The 16285-nt window shown below is 46.5% G+C and overlaps 1 protein-coding gene across 1 annotated transcript in view; it reads right to left on the bottom strand.

The window, feature by feature from the left end:
* Window positions 1–2878: 2878 nt before the first annotated feature.
* TSPAN18 (tetraspanin 18) overlaps window positions 2879–16285 on the bottom strand; it is a 269240-nt gene continuing 255833 nt past the window's right edge. Inside the window, exon 10 of the mRNA XM_049890971.1 lies at window positions 2879–3239. Within this exon, the coding sequence (XP_049746928.1) occupies window positions 3168–3239 (72 nt within the window). The 3' untranslated portion in view covers window positions 2879–3167. The remainder of the gene's footprint in view (window positions 3240–16285) is intronic.

Genomic DNA, 16285 nt, shown 5'->3' with positions numbered 1-16285 from the left:
GGCTGGGATGCTGATCACTGTGCTCCTGGTGGACCCACGCTGACATTCACAGCAACCTGGTCTCCATGGCAACCAGCTGTGACTTCACAAGGAACCTATGGACCCTTGAGTTGGAGTGGAGGAAGCATGAATGCATGTCTAGGGGAAGAAAGAACGTCTGCTCCTCCCTCCGGAGGCTCCTCATGTGTTAGGGGAAGTGGGCATAGATATGCCAAGAGGGGTGAGGACCTGTGCTTAGAAAATACCAAGTTTGTCAGGGAGTTGCAAACCACAGCCGCTTGGGAGGTTTCAGCAGGTCTAAATGGAATCTCTCCCTCCCTCTCTTCCTCTCCTCTCTCCCCAGCCTTAAAAATTACCTCTCAGTTTCCTCAACCATAAAAGGGGAATAATAATAATAAAAAAAATAATAATAGGAGCATGTTTATTATGTGCCAGGCACTGTTTTGAGCACCTTATGTGGATTTTTTCTCATTTTTGTTATAGCAACCTATCTTAGGCAACCTAACGCTGCAGTAACAGAAATATCACAAGTGGGAGGCTTAAAAAGCAGAAATTAATTTTCTCATGGCTCTAGGGGTGAAAAGTCCAAATCGGGGTCTTGGCCCTGTCGATTCTTTCCTTGTCAGTAGCCCCAGATGTGTCTAATCTGCTCTTTTTATAACTCAGAAGTAGTGAGGTTTAGGACTCACCCTACTCAAAAAATGGCCTCATTAACGTTATAAAGAAAACCCTATTCCCAAACAGGATTACATCCACAGGTATACGGATTAGGGTTCCAACACATTTTGGGGGGACACAATTCAATTCTTAACAGGACACAGTACAGTATTTCCCTCTTAGGCTCCCCTTTTATAAACTGAGGAAAATAAAGCAAAAGGATTTGGACCCAGAGAGTCTGGCTCGAGAGCCTGTATCTAAAACTACTACAGAATTGCCCAGACTCCTCTTGGGCTCCCCTGCCATCGCTTAGCGACACTTCTATTTCCAGCCAGGCTGTGGCAAACATGGGCTTCAGCTCACTATGCCCTGACAGCCTCTCACCTCAGAAGCACCAGCCTGGAGTGTCTGCAGTGCCCCAACATGGGCTACGGGCAGAAGCATGCTCAGAGTACAAATGTGTGCAGCTCTTAAGGGCACATGGAGGGGAGATATCTTTTGCTGAGGCAACCTTCAACCAATGGGGCGTGGGAGCTGATAAGCAAATGCTCTGTTAGTCCATTATCTGGCTGACAAGGCTGAGGATCTTTCTAGACACTCATCAGAACGTTCCAGTGATAATGAGCCCCAGTTGCCCACAGTAGTGATCTACCTGATGGTGCATTGTCATGTTGGTTTTTCTGCCTTCCTGTTTTCACTCTTGCTGGTACCTCATTTCTGCTCCCTGGGACTACCTCCAAAATAAACTCCCTGCATACAAGTTCTTGTATCCAGTCTTCTTTGAAGGGAAACTTGGCTGTCCTGAGAGCAACACACAGTGTGGTATCTGGAACTGGATCACTCACTAGTGAGATGAAACAAGGACCCACTGTAGTGGTACGTGGGAAGGCAACAACCTCTGAGTGTCTTAGCTATCTGGTGTTGCTATAACAGAAATACCAAAAGTGGATGGCATTAACAAACAGAAGGTTATTCTCTTACAGTTTAGGAGGCTAGAAGTCCGAATTCAGGGAGCCAGCTCCCAGGGAAGGCATTCTTTCTCTGTTGGCTCTGGAGGAAGGTCCTTGTCATCAATCTTCCCCTGGTCTAGGAGCTTCTCAGCACAGGGACCCTGGGTCCAAAGGATGTGCTGCACTCCCAGTGCTTCTTTCTTGATGGTATGAGGTCCCTATCCTTTCCACTCACTTCTCTTTTATATCTCAAAAGAGGTTGACTCAAGATACAACCTAATCCTGTAGACTGTGTCCTGCCTCATTAACGTAACTGCCTCTAATCCTGCCTCATTAACATCAGAGAGATTAGGATTTACAACATGTGGGAAAATTACACCAGATCAAAAAATGGTGGACTACCACACAATACTGGGAATCACGGCCTAGCCAAGTTGATACACATTTTGGGGGGACACAATTCAACCCATAACACTGGGTATCACAACTACAAAGACTGCCACCCATAATGGGCTGGAGTGAGGTACAGGTGGAAGGCAGAGCAGGGAGTTATGTGATTGCTTTAGCATTTGAATGATATAGGGGCAGAGATAATTATAATGATTTTGAATTTGACTGGCTTCTGTTGACTGCTTTAGAAGCCTTAAAAAAAGAAAATATCAGATTCAGGTCAATCATGCAGTAATCCTCCAGGGTGCTGTTTAGAGAGACTCTCTCCTCCTATAGCTGAAGGGCATACTACACTGAATATTAGGCTCGGGATCTAATTGGAAGGGTGGCAGAGCTGTAAAGAAACCTGAATGCATAGCCTAGATAGACCTTCTCATGCCAAAGTCAGGACCCTGATAGGGAAAGACTGGGACCCTAGACCTGAGATGGGGACACTTGGGTGGATGATTCTTAGAGTCTCAAAGGCCTAGATTTCTCTGAGCCTTTGAGCAGCCATTAGCAGCCCCCTCCCCCTTACTGCAGGAGAGATACCTCTCTTTGCCTGAAAAGATCTGAAGACATCACTTGGAACACATGCTTACAAGACGGCACCTGTCCTTGTCAACATCCATCTCGGCTGCCCCTCATTACCTCCAAACCAATAACTGTGGTCATATCTTGCACAGCCCTATCAACAAAGTGCAGCCTCTGCTCCAGGAAGAAGTAAAACTGGCCAATGTACACTGGTAAGATCCAGGAAATCACACGTAGGGGTAGATCTTTAGGATGCTGAACCAGGGAGGGCAGAATATGAGGCTGGATGGGGAAAATTTATTGAAATTACAACACTCTTTAGTGACTCAGGGTTTAATGTCCTGGAATGAACACCTCATACTGCTCCTAAAGTGTTTCTTGGGTGGCTTCTTGTAGCTTGGACATGACAATGACATAAAGTGTTATTTCTGTTAGGTGTCATTGAGTTGGTTCCAACTCATAGCAAACCCCTGCACGACAGAACGAAACACTGCTCAGTCCTGTGCCGTCCTCACAGTTGTTGCTATTTTGAGTCCATTGTTGCAGCCACGGTGTCAGTCCATCTTGTTGAGGGTCTTTCTCTTTTTCACTGACCCTCTACCTTACCAAGCATGATGTCCTCCTCCAGGGACTGGTCCCTCCTGACGACATGTCCAATGTATGTAAGACCTAAAGGAAATAAGATGAATATTCCAAAACTTCCTTGGCAGAGCATCAAAGATGGGGTTTAAAAGCTCAAGGAGGTAGGAATACTATAACAGATTTATTAATGAGTCCACAGACTCCACCACCTGGGAGGGCCCAGAGATACTGTCAACACCAGGCAACAAGGACTGCACTGGGAGGGAAGCACTGGCATCTCTGAGAAGCTCAGTCAATGCTGCCATGTAACTGGGCTCCTGAATATTAATGATAGGATTCCAGAATAGCAGAGGCCAGGTTGTGGCATTTTACCAAAAGAGACAAGGCTGGAGCGGCAACTAGGGTATCTGAGTCACAGGGATCTGTGGTGATCCAAGGGCCATGTTAGGGCCACGGTGTTGCTAGGGGTGAGTTAAAAGATAATCTGTATAATGACCTGTATAATTAGGAAATTATACAGGTATAATTTGACCTGAGTAATTAGTTAAAAACAACAACAACAACAACAATTGAGAGCTGTTGGAGAGGGCTGATGTCAGCTTCTACAATGGAAAAATCAGAATTTCTTACCAAGTTTCCAGATCTAAGCCAGTTCTCAGGCCCAGACCTCATTGATTGAAAGGAAGGCTGGGTTCCCTTGAGGAAATATCATCAGAAGTATGTATGATAAATATTTTCAAATATTTCTCCAAAGTAACCAGACTAAATATATACTGGGCAAAGGAGAATAGCCAGAACTTTAGAAAGCTGTTTGATATAGAGTCTGAGCTAACAATTAACCAACTTCAAGGGATCAAAATACCATCATGGCCTCAATTAGTGTAGGGGCCAAGGGGACCAACTGATAAATAGAGTTGTGGTTCATCTCCATCTCATAGGGGGTCTAAGGGGCATACGAACCCACCTTATGGTTGTTTCCCCTATCTCCAAGTGTTTAACTGGGATGCATATACTTAGCAGCTAGCTGGCAGATCACTCATGTCCTTGCTCTGACCTGTGGAATGTTGTTGTTGTTGTGTCTCATCGAGTCAATTCCAATTCATAGCGACCCTATAGCAACCCTGTAAAAGACATTATAGTAGAAAGAGCCAAATAGATGCCCCATAAACTGTCCTCCCCTCTCCTTCCCCACCTTGAATGGAAACTCAGAAGTAATATCACATCTAGGACTTAGAGGATGCAGGTGTGGTGGACCCCTTCACTGTCCCTTTCTCTTCACCAATTGGACCCGTACATGGTGGGTGATAAACTTACGTAACTATGTAAACTTAACCAAGTAATAATCCCAATTATAGCTGCTGTGCTGAGTATGGTATCTATTTTAGAACAGATAACATAATCTCTGGCAGTTTTTTTGCATGGTATTGATCTCATGAATGTATTCATTGCAATCCTTATCAAGAGTTTCAAAAGCAATTCTCTTTTATGTGGGAAGGACAGAAGTATACATTCATTGTCTAGCCCCAGGACTATATTAACTGTCCTGCTCTCTTGGTCACAATATAGTACACAAGGATCTTGATGGTCTTGACATTCTCCAAAACATCACACTGGCTCCCTATACTGATGACATGCTAATTGGATATGGTGGACAGAAAGTGGGCTCTTTATGTCAGTGGGCCAGGAGGCAAAGAAGGAAGTTACTCTATTGGCAGGATAATCTACCTTGATTCTTAAGAGGAGATAGGGCCAATGCTATACATTGGGGCAGGGAAAAGTATGCCTAGGACCAGAGGATTCACTGGGGCATCTCTTGGTGTTTCTGTGTTCCATGGTGAACAGGCAAGTACAACAACCACAGCCTGACAAGAGCAAGGCAGCTAAGGGAAGGATCCCATAGGGATCAAAATCTGGGTTGCTTCACTAGGCAAGCAACTTAGACCAACTGAAGTGCTGGCTGAGAATATGGAGAACCTAGAATGGGTGATGGACAAGACAGATTTATGAACATCTATTATGGCTTCAGGACCATTTCTGAAATAGGGAACATGGCTTGTTCTAGTAATTCTACCGTAGTTAGTCTTTTACAGAGATTGTGGTTGGCTGCCATTTTGAAATGTCATCACTTCCTCATAACAGATTGAACTAAATGGCACCACAGTATGACATACTTACAGACAGGCAACAGTAAGTAGAAATACAACCTGGCAAAGTAGAGATAGGCTTGGGTTTGAGCTCAGCTAAACTTGGGCTCTAATCCCACTCAGGGCCCAAGCAGAATACTGCTCTCTCAGTCGCATGGGTTGTTGGGATGCTTAGAGGAGCTCATGGACACAAAATGCAGTCTCACTAACAGATCAGGTACTGACTCTGCACTAGGCATGCCTAGATACTGAGGCTGTGCTGCAGCCACAAAACAACTCTCGTCTCTGTTTTTAAAGCACTCACAGTCCAGTGGGGAAGATAGACACATATAAACAAGCCATACTACTACTAATAAAGCTGCTTTTGGAGATTCCACTAAATGTCAGGCTCTGTTCTGAGCTCTTCAGATACACAGTATCGTAAGCTCCTCAAAACAACCCTATTGTGGAGATATTGTCACCCTAACCTTACAAATGGAAACAAGGGAGAAAGATTGGATGACTTCCTCAAGGCCAGGTAGTAGGCCCACCTTTGCCTTTCTCCAAAGCTTGTGCTCTGCCCTCCTACACAGTCTGCTAATTTTGAGAGAGTATGGCCGGCTCAGCAAAGGGCTTAGAAGAAGCACAGGGGGATAGACTAATTCGACCTGGTGGAAAGATCCAGGAAAGCTTCCCAGAGGTGGTGACAAGGTAATTTGTGCATTTAAAGAGATGAATAAGGTCCCCAGGTGGCACACCCGGTTAAGTGTTCAACTACTAGCCAAAAGGTTGTAGGTTCAAATGCACCCAGAGGCACCTATAAGGCCTGCTGATCTGTTTCTGAAAGTCATAGCCTTAAAAACCCTATGGAGCTGCAGTGTGATTAATGACTTTTGTGTATGACCTTACTAGCTATAGGCTTGTAACTCCCAACCAGGTGATTGTATGATAGGGTAATTGTGGCCTACCAAGGGGATTGGCCGGTTTTGCCTTAGAGAAGAGCCAGTTCCAGAGCAGGGAAGAGAAGCCCACCACCACCAAGGATAGATAGACCAGTAGGAGAGACCCAGCAGCAGGAGATGGTGCAGTGAGCTTCCCTGCCCACGGAGGGAGAAAGCTGAGTACCTTTGAGCAGAGACTGAGGAGCAGGGAGAGGTGCACCCGTGAGCACAGCTATAGTTGTTAGGTGCTGTCGAGTCGGTTCTGACTCATGGTGACCCTATATGTACGACACAACAAAACATCACCCAGTTCTGTACCATCCTCACAATCAGTGTTATGCTTGAGCCCATTGTTGCAGCCACTGAATCAGACCATCTCATTGAGGGTCTTCCTCTTTTTCACTGACCCTAGTAGACTTTACCAAGTATGACGTCCTTCTCCAGGGACTAATCCCTCCCGATAACATGTCCAAAGTATGTGAGATGTAGTCTCGCTACCCTTGCTTCTAAGCAACATTCTGGTTGTACTTCTTCCAAGACAGATCTGTTTGTTCTTTAGGCAGTCCATGGAATACTCAATATTCTTTGCCAACACAATAGCAGATTTGCCCAATGCAATGCTTCTTTTGATTTCTTGACCACTGTTTCCATGGGTGTTGATTATGGATACAAGTAAAATGAACTTCTTGATTTCTCTATTTATCATGATGTTGCTCATGGTCCAGTTGTGAGGATTTTCATTTCCTTCATGTTGAGGTGTAATTCATATTGAAAGCTGTAGTCTTTGATCTTCATCAGTAAGTGCTTCAAGTCCTCTTCACGTTCAGCAAGCAAGGTTGTGCCATCTGCATAACGCAGTTCGTTAATGAGTCTTCCTCCAAATCCTGACGCCCTGTTCTTCTTCATATAGTCCAGCTTCTCCGATTATTTGCTCAGTACAGAGACTGAATAGGTGTGGTGAAAGGAAACAACCGTGACGCACACCTTTCTTGACTTTAAACCATGCGGTATCTCCTTGTTCTGTTCGAATGACTGACTCTTCTTCCATGTACAGGTTCCTCATGAGCAAAATTGTTTTGGAATTCCCAAATGTTATCCATAATTTGTTATGATTCACACAGTTGGGTGCCTTTGCATAGTCAATAAAACACAGGTAAACATCTTTCTGGTATTCTCTGCCATCAGCAATGATATCCCTGGTTCCACGTCCTCTTCTGAATCCAGCCTGAATTTCTGGCAGTTCCCCGTCGATATACTGCTGCGACTGCTTTCGAATGATCTTCAGCAAAATTTGACTCGTGTGTGATATTAATGATATTGTTTTATAATTTCTGCATTTGGTTGGATCACCTTTCTAGGGAATAGGCACAAATATGGATCTCTTTCAGTTGGTTGGCCAGGTAGCTGTCTTCCAAATCTCTTGGCATAGATGAGTGAGCCCTTCCAGCACTGCATCCATTTGTTGAAACATCTCAGTTGGTATTCTGTCGATTCCTGGAGCCTTGTTTTTCGTCAACGCCTTCAGTGCAGTGTGGACTTCTTTCGGTACCATCGGTTCCTGATCATATGCTACCTCCTGAAATGGTTGAATGTCGACCAATTCTTTTTGGTGTAGTGACTCCGCGTATTCCTTCCACCTTCTTTTCATGCTTCCTGCATCCTTCAATATTTTCCTCATAGAATCCTTCAATATTGCAACCTGAGACTTGAATTTTTCCTTCAGTTCTTTCAGCTTGAGAAATGCCGAGCGTGTTCTTCCTTTTTGGTTTTCTATCTCCAGCTGTTTGCACATGTCATGTAATACTTTGTCTTCTCAAGTTGCCCTTTGGAATCTTCTATTCAGCTTAACTTCACCATTTCTTCCTCTTGCTTTAGCTACTCGGTGTTCAAGAGCAAGTTTCAGAGTCTTCTCTGACATCCGTCTTGGTCTTTTCTTACTTTCCTGTCTTTTTAATGACTTTTTGCTTTTTTCATATATGATGTCATTTCACAACTCATCTGGTGTTTGGTCATTAGTGTTCACTGTGTCAAATCTATTCTTCAGATGGTTTCTAAATTCAGGTAAGATATACTCAAGGTTGTAGTTTGGCTCTCTCAGACTTGTTCTAATTTTCTCCAGCTTCGACTTGAACTTGCGTGTGAGTAACTGATGGTCTGTTTCGCAGTCGGCCCTTTGCCTTGTTCTGACTGATGATATTGAGCTTTTCCATGGTGAGCGCAGCTGGGGAGAGGCTATCCTGATGGAAGAACTTGCCTGATGCCCACCTCATAGGAATCAGCCTTGGGCTGTTGATCTTGGTTCTCCTTCCCACTTGTGGGGTTGCAGGAGGTCAGACACCACCCCCAAGCCATTTGTACAGGAGCGTAGTTCTACTGGGCACATATGGGGTCACCATGACTTGGAGTAGACTCAACAGCAACTAATATCAATGACAACAACGAAAACAAACCAAAGCAATGAATAAACATGAACCATTGTTCAGTTATTATCAAGCATCTGCTTGGGGGACTGAGTCTTGGGATCATGTTTTCAGAAATGGTTCAAAGACAACACAAACCAAAGCAAGCATTTCCAGATAAAGAAAACTAAAGCACAGAGAGGTAAAGTATATTGTCCAAGGTCAAACAGCAAGGAGGGGCCCCAAACTAAAAACTCCCAGGAGGAGGGGACTTGGATCAAACCTGGGGACAGAGTTCCAGTGTTAAAAGAAACCAGGCAATGCTAAAACACTGACATTTTGAGGCAGAAGAAAGTGTTTTTGAGCCACCCAGACCTCGGTTTGGATTCTGGCTTTGTCATTTCCTAGGTGATCTTGGACAAGTCATTTATCTTCTCTGTGAGGACAATGACAGTTGTCAAAGAATCACCTTGAGGATTAAAGGAATTGATGGATTCATGTGAGTATCGCAGTAAGTGCTCAAATAATGTTAAGTTTTTTTTTTTTTTTTTTTTTTTTATCTATTACATCAAAAGTCATTTAAGCTCTGAGCCTTAGCCTCCCCTTGTTGCAAAATGGGGGTAATGATAACTCCTAAACAGGGCTATTGGGAAGGTAAAACAAGACAGTATGCCTAAATCCTATCCCAGTGCCTGGCATAATACATGTTTATTCCTTCCCCCTTAATCCTCTCTCATGTCAGCCTTACACTTCCAGCATCCGTGACTCGTGGTCTAAGAAAAGCACCACTTGTGAACTTGAACGCACAGGCGTGAGCTGGGAAAGCACAAAGCATTTTCCTTCTCCCACCTGGTGAGAGAGGCTTCACGGGCTTGGGGTAAAGCAGTCGAGTGTTGCGTGGGAGTCCTTGCTACTGTAGGGACCACAATGGATCCAGCTTCAGGGATTCTCCGTGAGGCCCGGAGATGTGCTTAATGGAGCAGTGGCAGCCGGATCTGATGACTGAACTGGGCAGCTGGAGGGCTTGTGCAAGGAGATCCTTCTGGCCAGGTGGACCTGGGACAGGGCAGAATGTTCTGGGATCAAGGCAGAGACAGTGTCGCTCCTGGGCTGGGGCCACAAACCTGAGTCTTTTAAAAAAATTTTTTAAAACAAACCGGTACTATGCCAAGCAGTCGACATGGGTCCTGGCCAATACCAGCTGTATAGCCTTGGGCAAGTTACTTAACTTCTTTGGGCCTCAGTCTTTTCATCTGTGAAGTGAGATTGATCATGGTGCCTACAGCAGGAGGCCGTAATCAGGATGGAATGAGTTAATGCATTTACGGCCCTCAGTGAATGCCAGCTACTTTTTCATATTATCTTTAAACATTAGCCAATTTAATCCTCACGACAACCCTGAAAGGCAGGAAGGATTGCCCTCTCCCTCACCCCACCCTGCTTTATTATTACATAAGAAAATGAGATTTTAGAGAGGTTAAATTGTTGTTAGTTGCTGTAGAATTGATTCCGACTCATGATGAGCCCATCGTGCAGAGTAGAGCTGCTCCGTAGGGTTTTCAAGGCCGTGGTCTTTCGGAAGCAGATCACCAGGCCTGTCTTCAGAGATGCCTCTGGGTTGGTTTGAACTGCCAACCTTTCAATTAGTATTGGAGCACTTAATTGTCTGTGCCACTCAGGGACTCCTGAGGTTAAATTGTTGTTAGGCTCCATCAAGTCAATCTCGACTCATAGCGACCCCATGTGACCGAGTAGAGCTGCCCCATAGGATTTTTTCTATGAATTGGAATCAACTTGACGGCAATGGGTTTTTTCTTTTTAAATCTTTATGGGAGCAGACTGTCACATCTTTCTCCTGCAGAGCTGCGGAGGGTAGGTTCGAACCACCAACCTTTCCATTAAAACCCAAAACAAAACCCATTGCCGTCAAGTCAATGCCAACTCACAGGGACCCAATAGGACAGAAGAGAACTGCCCCATAGAGCTTCCAAGGAGCGCCTGGTAGATTCTAACTGCTGACCTTTTGGTTAGCAGCCAGCTGTAGCTTTTAACTATTATGCCACTAGAGTTTCACCTCTCTGTTAGCAGGTTAAATTAATGGCTCCTTTTTTAAATGCTCTACTGACTACATGAGGACACACATGGAGAACATGATAAAATGAAATCCTGGGCCTGAGCCTGCAGAGGATATTTCCACAAGTCTAGGATAGGGGCTCAGATGATGTGTTTATAATAGGTGCAGCAGCCCTGTTCATTCAGAAGTAGGTGCCCTGCTGGGTTAGGTGATTTGGCAAAGGCCCCCAGCCAGGAAGGGACACAGGAGGGATCTGAACATTGAGGTAGAACCCAAAAAACCAGCATCATTTACTACTAAGAGCACTTCTCCTACTGGGGGTATGGTGGGCCAACACTGACCCACTCCTGATACACCCTAGGACTGAGGGGTTTCTGGCCTGTCCCACTCTCTCCGAGGAAGATGCCTGGGTTTGGCTCTCTTGAGCAAAGTTGTCTGGCAGGCCACCCCACCCCCATCATGACTTCCTTTCCCCAAAACCACCTGAGCCAAGACAGTGGGGCCAGTGAGCCCTCATGGATTCTGGAAGGTCTGGCCAAAGGTCAGTGGCACACCCACCGGGTCCCCACAGACTTCCTTCCCAGGGCCTGCTCCCATCATCCGGTGTACTGGGCACTCTGGCAAACTTCAGGAGCTGCCAAAGCATTACGGTTATTTTGCTCATTTTATTAATAAATATGCACTAATGCCAACAATTTGAAAACTGCTGCCTGGGAACAGGAGTTAGAACATGCTCTGGGGAGGCTTCTGGCTGGCTGGTGGCGACAGGAGAACAGACGGGATCCATGGGGAGAAGGAAGGCAGGCAGTCCGATGGCCCAATTTAGGCTATCTGGGGGCATCCAAGGGCCTCTGGAGCTTGTGAAGACCTTTTTGGGAAAAAGAGAGTTGGGAGGAAGTGAATGGAAAGGAGCCTGGAGCCTGGAGCCTGGAGCCTCTGGCCAGAGGGCTTGGCTCTGTGTGGGGCCTGGAAATCTCCTTAGCACAGTTGCAGGCCCTGGACTGTCTTCTTCCAGGGCTCTGCTGGACCCTGGGCACAGAATGAGGGGCAGGGAAGATGGCAGCTGCACTGGACCTGCTGAGGCTCTGAAACCCTAAGCAACAGGAAGGCAGGGTGGCACCATCCCCCAGAGGGGCGAGCTCCACTCAAGGGAGTCGGATCACCCGTGTGAAGAGCTGAGCCTGGGGCTGGTTCACAGCACCCTCAGTCCACGCAGCTAGCACTATGAGTACCTTCCCAGGGTGCTGTAAAGAGAAATACTTAGAAACGGTGTGCCCATCAAGGTGAGGCCAGGAAAATGAGCCTTCCTGGAGAAGTAGCCAGCAGGGAACCCTGAACCCCCATGTGGGCACCAGAGACACTCTCTCCTCCAGCCAGGATATGTTCTAGGCTATTACTGGCCAGTGAATAAATAATTGGAAAGCTTTGCCCAGGCTCTTCCACTTACCCTTTAAGGGAATGAACTTCTGTTTCACTTAGGGAGTAGAAAAAAAAAGCTTCCCCAGGCAAAAGCCCAGGGTGGGGGAAGTGTTTCTCCCAGCATGGAATGAGCGAGATGAATGGGCATGGATATCGTGAGAACCTCAGGTTCAGAAGAAAAGATCCTGTCACCCCCAGCACACCACCAAGCAGCAGCCACCTCCTACAGGACCTACAAGCTCTACTTCTGCCACATTGCCCCTGTCCTGGGTCCTCAAAACCTAGCCTGGGAGTTTCTGCCTACTGTGCTCATATCCTTAAAACAGTAAAAAACAAACAAGCAAAAATCAATCACATCATAGCCTCCATATGAGCCAGTGGTTGGTCAGTGGTAGAATTCTCACCTTCCAGGAGGGAGACCTGGGTTCCAGCTTCCATTCTCAGCCAAGGTACCTCATGTGTAGCCACCACCTGTCTGTCAGTGGAAGTTTGTGTGTTGCTATGATGCTGAACAGATTTCAGCAGGTCTTCCAGACTAAGCCAGACTGGGAAGAAAGGCCTGGTGACCCACCTCTGGAAATCAGCCAATGGAGACCCTATGGATCGAACCATCTGAGCCAAAACTGGTTATGTGGATGGTACAGGACTGGGCAGTGCTGAGGGCTGACTTCAAGGCACCTAACAACAACAACATCCTCAATATATTATTCACTTATAAATAATAACCATGCATTACTGTACTAATATATTATGAATACTATTAAAATTCATAAAAACAGAAACTAAGAAGATAAAAATAATCTTTCTAAATGTTTTAATAATTGTGAATGGTTCTATGCCATTAATAGCTAGGATCTCAAGTCAAAAAATATATACTTAAGGTTAGGTTCAGTAGTAATAGTAAACAAAAACCAAACCTGTTGCCGTTGAGTCAATTCCAACTCATTATCGACCCTGTAGGACAGAGTAGAACTGCCCCACAGGGTTTCCAAGGACTGGCTGGTAGATTCAAACTACCAACCTTCTGGTTAGCAGCCAAGCTCTTAAGCACTGAGCCACCAGGGGTCTAGTAGTCATAAAACCAAACCCAAACCCATTGCTGTTGAGTCGATTCCGACTCATAGCGACCCTACAGGACAGAGTAGACCTGCCCCATATAGTTTCCAAGGAACACCTGGCGGATTCAAACTACTGACCCTTTGGTTAGCAGCCGTAGCACTTAACCACTACGCCACCAGGGTTTCCTAGTAGTAGTAATAATAGTGGATAGAAATTCTTATTTTAAATTGTCTTCTTGGTCGTATTTTAAAGTTGTTTGATCCTATTGGATCACTATTGCTTTTACTCCGTAGGTATGGGACCAGTGTGGGGACCAGCATGGGGACCAGCAGCAGTGAAGTGCCCAAGCCACTCCATCCTCTTGACTCACTGTGACTGGTTTACTCAGTATTTTTTCCTTTCCTTTTCTTTTTTTTTTTTTAAAGCCCTTTGTCCATTTTGTGAAAAATCAGCCAGAGGGTATTGTAATCTATAAATCCACCTAACTGGCTCAAAGGGATAGAAAAATTCTGCAAAATGCTGAAAGCAGGGGAAGGACACGGCCACCAGCCTGTCTCTGTGGTCCAATCCCATCTCCCCTGGAGAAACATTTGACATAAAGACCAAATACCAACATCAGCATCTATCTATATACTGGGAAAGCTTAATTATTTTCTTTTTGTTGATAAAATATAAATGGAAGAAACATGTTAATACTCCTTTCCCCCCAAAGAATTGCCTTGCAAAGTTTTTGGGGCACTGACACCCAGTTTTGGAGACCTCTGTGTCAGGCTCCTCACCATCCCCCTCACTTCCTAACCAACCCAGATCACCAATGGTAGCCAGCATGAGCCTATAAAAATGTAGGTTTGATCAAGTCACTGCCCGCTCCTTGCTTCCCATGGGCCTTGGGGAAAAAGTAAAAACTCTTACTGGGTCTGGCCCCTGGTCTCTCCTGGCCCATTCTGTACCACCCAGGAGGGCCTCTGGTGCTCCTTCGCCAGGGCATCTCCTCCTACCCCATGTGACATGTGACCAGCTCCCTCTCATCCTTTGGGCCTCAGCCCAAATGTCACCCTTCAGAAAGGGCTGTGGTCACCCCCTTCCCCAGTCATTCTCTGTCTCAGTTCTTCCTTCATATCCTTTAAAGCACCCATCACATTTTGTCCCTAGGTAAATCTATTTGTGGGCTCTTTGTCTCCACCACTAGATTATAAGCTTGTGAATTGTCAGGGAGGGACTATGTCTGCTTTTTTCCCTGCCGTATCTCCAGGACCCAGCCCAGTCCCTGGTATATTATAGATGCTCAGTGAATGAACGAAAGGAAATGACTGTATCAGGTCAGAGGGGGCAGTGGAGGCTCAGTGGCAGAATTCTCACCTTCCCTACAGGAGACCAGAGTTCAATTCCCAGCCAGTGCACCTCATGTAGCCACCACCTGTCAGTGGAGGCTTACGTGTCGCTATGATGCTGAACAGGTTTCAGTAGAGATTCCAGACCAAGACGGACTAGGAAGAAAGGTCTGGCAATCTACATCTGAAAATCAGCCAGTGAAAACCCTGTGGATCACAATGGTCCAATCTGCAACCCATCATGGGGATCGCGCGGGACCTGGCAGTGTTTCGTTCCATTGTGCACAGAGCAGACTTGATGGCAGCTAACAACTATCTATCAGGTCAGAGAGGATCTGCAAATGTTTTCTGGGACTAGGCTTGAACCTACTGGAGGTGGGGAACTTGGCCTCTGACCTCTCCAGCCTCCTTACAACAGCAAGTCCAGATAAACAGGTCCGAGGTGCTCAGAAAGAGCCTGGAGAGGTTTTTCAAGGGTGGAAGTGTCTATGGATGTGTCCACTCACTTCCTTTGAAGACTGAGAACCCAGACGGCCAGAGATGGGAAGGGTCTAACCTCAAGACAACACAGCAAGTTCAAGGCCGAGAACTCTGCCAGGAACACAAGTGAAGCGGCTGAAGTCAGGGGTTCTGTTGGCTATGTGGGTTCAGGCGTCCTGGGAGGTGTGTGGGGTGTTGGGGGCAGGAGCTGCTGTTGCCTGGCTGGGCCTCTGAGAGCCTTGTGGTCAAACGATCCTTCTCCATCCTCACCACACCTGGTCAGAGAGGCACAGGTGAGCTCAGATAACGGTCCAAGCTCTCACAGCTAGTAAACAGAGGAGCCCGGATTCAAACCTGGGTCTGTCCTACATCAGGGAGCCTCCCTTCCCTTCCCTCGCACCTCTGCCTTCGGCCCCAGCAGTTCAGCACCGGCACTGGCTGTGAGACCCAGCTCAGGAGCTTGATCACCTGTGGCTGACTCCAGCAGGGCAGCGGAGGGGGGCACTCACCAGCAGCTGTTCACAGGTGTAGCTGCTCCTCACTGCACTGCTCAGTGCCTGCCTCTGAAAAGAAACCTGACCCTCTGGGAAACCTTGGCAAGAAAGCAGGAGGAAATATCTCCTTTCAGGAAAAGGACCCAGAGGGACTGTTGGTTTACCAGCTGCCTTGCCAGCCTCCCCAAAGTGAAACTCTCCTCATACCTTTAAAGAAAGAGAAGGAGATGGTGGGGAAACATTTCTAAGCATTCTCCCCTCCTGGGTCTCAGTTTCTTCTTTACAATGAAAGGCTCGGTCTTGGCCATCCAAAACTGATGGTGGATGTGCGGAACGTTCTAGATGCTCAGGCTTCAAGGATGTGCCAGAAGGCTTCCAGGAGGAGGTGGGGACTTGATTTGGGTCTTGAAGGGAGAGAAGGATTTGCAGGAGCAGGAGAGTAAGGGTCGCTGTGAGCCCTGGGTTTGGTTTTTTTTTGGAGAGTAAGGAGAATGTTTTAGGCAGGAGGAGAAGCGTGGGCCAAGATGAGGAAGCGGAAAGGCGGAGCCAGGTCTAGGGGAGACAGTTGGGAGGCTTGAGGGACAGGGGCAGGGAGGGCTGTCAGGAGAGAAGCTGTCATCAGGGAAGCAGGAGGGGTGGTAGGAAGAGCCTCTGGGAAGGAACTGGGAACCCTGGACCCTGTTGGCATAGTGGTTAAATGCTACAGCTGTGAACCAAAAGGTTGGCAGTTCAAATCCACCAGGCACTCCTTGGAAACTCTAAGGGGCAGTTCCACTCTGACCTATAGGGTCACTATGAGTCAAAATTGACTCA

This window comes from Elephas maximus, chromosome 7 (genome assembly GCF_024166365.1).
Source record: "Elephas maximus indicus isolate mEleMax1 chromosome 7, mEleMax1 primary haplotype, whole genome shotgun sequence".
NCBI lineage: Eukaryota > Metazoa > Chordata > Mammalia > Proboscidea > Elephantidae > Elephas > Elephas maximus.
This window is presented reverse-complemented; position numbering and strand designations above follow the sequence as displayed.